The sequence below is a fragment of the Buceros rhinoceros genome, unplaced genomic scaffold (genome assembly GCF_000710305.1).
Source record: "Buceros rhinoceros silvestris isolate BGI_N320 unplaced genomic scaffold, ASM71030v1 scaffold17446, whole genome shotgun sequence".
NCBI lineage: Eukaryota > Metazoa > Chordata > Aves > Bucerotiformes > Bucerotidae > Buceros > Buceros rhinoceros.
Window position 1 is genome coordinate 22,804 of NW_010417183.1, and position 3,435 is coordinate 26,238.

At 50.3% G+C, this 3,435-nt stretch overlaps 1 protein-coding gene across 1 annotated transcript in view; it reads right to left on the reverse strand.

Moving 5' to 3' along the window:
- The window catches only part of LOC104495187 (phospholipase DDHD1-like), a gene marked incomplete at its 5' end in the record, with an annotated part of 23,009 nt that overhangs the window by 11,226 nt on the left and 8,348 nt on the right, over positions 1-3,435 (reverse strand). The window contains one exon of the mRNA XM_010138122.1: positions 1,268-1,530. Coding sequence (XP_010136424.1) covers positions 1,268-1,530 — 263 coding nt within the window. The remainder of the gene's footprint in view (positions 1-1,267; positions 1,531-3,435) is intronic.

Consider the following 3,435-nt stretch of genomic DNA (forward strand, 5'->3'; position numbering starts at 1 on the left):
GCCCCAAGGCCCACCCGGCCCTGCCATGGGGCCAGCGATGGGGCTGCTGCCACCTCTCGGGGCAGCCTGGGCCAGGCTCTGCCCACCCTCACAGTGAAGAATTTCTTCCTTACACGTAATCTACATCTACCCTGCTGCAGTTTAAAACCATCACCCCTTGTCCTATCACTACATTCCCTGTTAAAGAGTCCCTCCTCGTCTTTCTTACAGGCCTCCTTTAAGGACTGGAAGGCTCCTATAAGGTCTCCCTGGAGCCTTCTCTTCTCCAGGCTGAACAACCAATAACAATTAGGTTTCTTGCTTCCCTGGTCTCAAAGATGACACTTTATCCACCCTTGCAGCCGACAGCCATGTCCTGTACCAATCCCTAGTTACACACATACTGGTTTCAGGGACTGCAGGAGATCTGATGCCGTATTAATGCTTCCAAAGTACTGCCAACACTAAGACAGGTTTCAAGAAGGAACCAAAAAGAAGTGTGATCGTGATTTATCCTCACCTCCCACTCCAAAGATTCTCAAGCTACTATTATTAGATTCTTTATCTACAGGTCCCTCATAGCACCTCGATACCCACGTTAGGACAGGCAATTCAACACCGTGGAGACATCGTGATGCTCTGCCAGGTCCCCTGACACCGAGAATCCCCACCAACACTTGCAAGGCGCTGAAGCTGAGCTCCTGTTTGTCACAGTGGGCAGTGCTGCTTCGCACTCCCAACGGCACGAGCATTTCTAGAGAGCAGCAAGAAGCTGGTAGATGATCCACAGCAGAGTAGCAATCCCGTAAGTCCAATTACAACAGTTACAACATCTATATCCAGCCAGTGGAGCTCAATTTCCAAGCTGAGCCTAGGAGAAAACTTCTCATTTTCCTCTAGAAACTTGGTGATTTCCCTGCTCAGGTTCTGCTCAGGATTACACCTCACCACCCACCTCCAAGCTACCATGTTGTGTTTCTCCTCAAGTATCTGGAGGGCTAATGGCCTGACCTCCTCCTTTCTTCCTGGCTATGATCTGCTCCCAGTGTGGCCAGCGAGCCTGGTTCTGGTACAGCCCGTAGGAGGTGGATTCAATGCTCTATTAGCAGTGCCAGCTCCCTGTGCCTGCTCGGCCCCGTGCTTAGCGTTTACCACTGCCATTCAGCACCAGCAGAAGAACATCAGCCACAGAAGACAACAGCCATGGTGGGTTCTGGAAACACTCAAAGGGTGTCTGTCATCTGGGGAGGCGGTTTTCCCCTGTAATACCCAGAAGTGGATGCATTACCGTTGTTTAGCTATGTAACGTTCTTCAAGTAAACGTCGCTCCTCATAGCTCATCCAATGGTCTTCCAGCTCCTCCTCTTCCTTCTGCAGCAACTGTTCGTAAAGCCTGACCGGGTTCCAGCCAGTCATGATGTCGTAGGTGATGACACAGCCCAGAGAGTGGGACACAATCGAGACTTTCCCTCCTTTCTCCTCGAACTCTGGGTTCCGGGAGCAGAAGAGCGTGTACAGCCGGTTCAGCTCCTGCTGCAGCCCCTTCACCAGCTGTTTTGAGAGAGTAAGGAAAGAAAGTTTAATATCAACATCTTCTTTGTCCTGTTCATCTTCATGTACGTTCATGTACTGCACTGACCAGCTTCTCGAGCACGCGGCTAGGACAAGCATCACAGTCTGTTCACTTAGCCTGGGAAGATGAGCAAAACATTATGGTCAGCAGCAACAGCTTGGCTGACTGTCACTGACACCAGTGGTTTATCTCTCCTCTCCAGAGCCAGCAGCAACCACCACGCAGGACACACGGTGACTCTAGAACTTCCACGCTACACAGCCCAAGGAATTCAGCTGAAAGTAACCCTTACACAAACGACAGACTGGGCTTAAAGTGCGTAACGGCATCCTCTGAGGCGAGCCACAGCAAGGTACTGGGTTGTCACCAGCAGTGACAACAGCGATGATACGCACCGCAGTATTTCCTTTACTGCTCGTTTCTCTACCTTTGCACAGCACTGAATGTTTCTCCAGTGTCAGGGAAAAAAATTTTAACCTAAGGAGGCTGGAAGGAGCCTGAGTCACACACGATCTGGAATCAAGTCACATCTCTGCCACAAGCTTGGCACAGAAGCCTAGCCAGGACATACTTTCTCTTCTCCATTTACCCGAGAGAGCAACAGCATTCCCACCTCGCTGCGAGGAGCTGGGAAGATAAATCCACTAAAATGGATATGCTCAGATCCTACAGTGACAGCCCAAATGGGTTCTGAGAAAACCTCCTCCAAACGCTTCACAAAGCATACTCGAACTCATCAAGTTTCTCATTATTCTGCTCACTGCTTGGCTACAAGGAGAGGCAGCTTTGTCCTCCTGCCACACCTCCTGCGCATTCCCCCAAAGGAATCAGGACAACACGATGCTGCTAAAGAATTAAAAAGCCTCACCTCAGGCAAAAGGAAGGTGTGGGAGGAGAAAAAGCACAAATGAGACAGGCAGAATCAGAATTTGAACATCTGATGTCAGAAAAACAGTTTTCTGGTTACGGGTTTCTAGGAGGGTTTTGGGGGGGAGAGCAGGAAGGAGTCACAGGTCTCAGACATCCCAGGCTCATCCTCTCGTACTGCTGCAATAAATACACAGTGGTTCTAACTGAGTCTCTGAGAGGTTTATCTGCTTCAAATCCTACCCTTGGGTGCATAAAACCCTTCAGAATCACAGGATTTTTTAGAGAGAAACCTTGAAAGTTGTTGGATTTAGGAATCAGACAATACGAAAAGTAAAAGGCAGTTTGGCCTGGGAAGCTCAGCACGGTAACCGAGCAATGCTCCCAGGCTACGGCGCAGAGGAGGGCAAACAAGAAATTGCAAATCGCTCCCTCATCAGCGAGAGGAAATTACAGCTACAGAACATGTAATTTGAACGTGGCTCTTGAAGAGCCTGCCTCATTACCGAACATAAACACGAGCGGCAGCAGGACCGCCGCCGGCTGACACACGGTTTACTGAGCGCGGATCCAGACGGCGAACGCGGTGCCCAAAGCCCTGCGAACCGATGAACGAAGCCTTGCAACGCCTTGGAGAAATCGCTAACGTTAACACCTATTTTCAAGTGGTTTTGATGCTGCCTATTCTTGCGTTTGGCTCCATCCAGACTATTTCACGCATGAACAAACAGGCAGAGGTTTTAGCGAGAGCTGGAGCTGAGAACAGAAATCAGGGCTAGCTTTGGCTGGCTGGTATTTTCTCTATTTGTAAAGGTTTTGATTAAAAGCCAGAACAAAAGAGCAGAGATCTGTTGAAATCAAAGTGTTGTGGGGTTCCTGCCAGGAGCTCAGTGAAACGAGGGAGCGTGGATAGCCAGCAGTTTGGGTGGCTGGCTGCTGTGGTACCCTCCAAGGGAGCCAACACACGTCGTCCTGCCATCGGGGACCGCAGCAGGGAGGCCAGGAACCACAGCCGT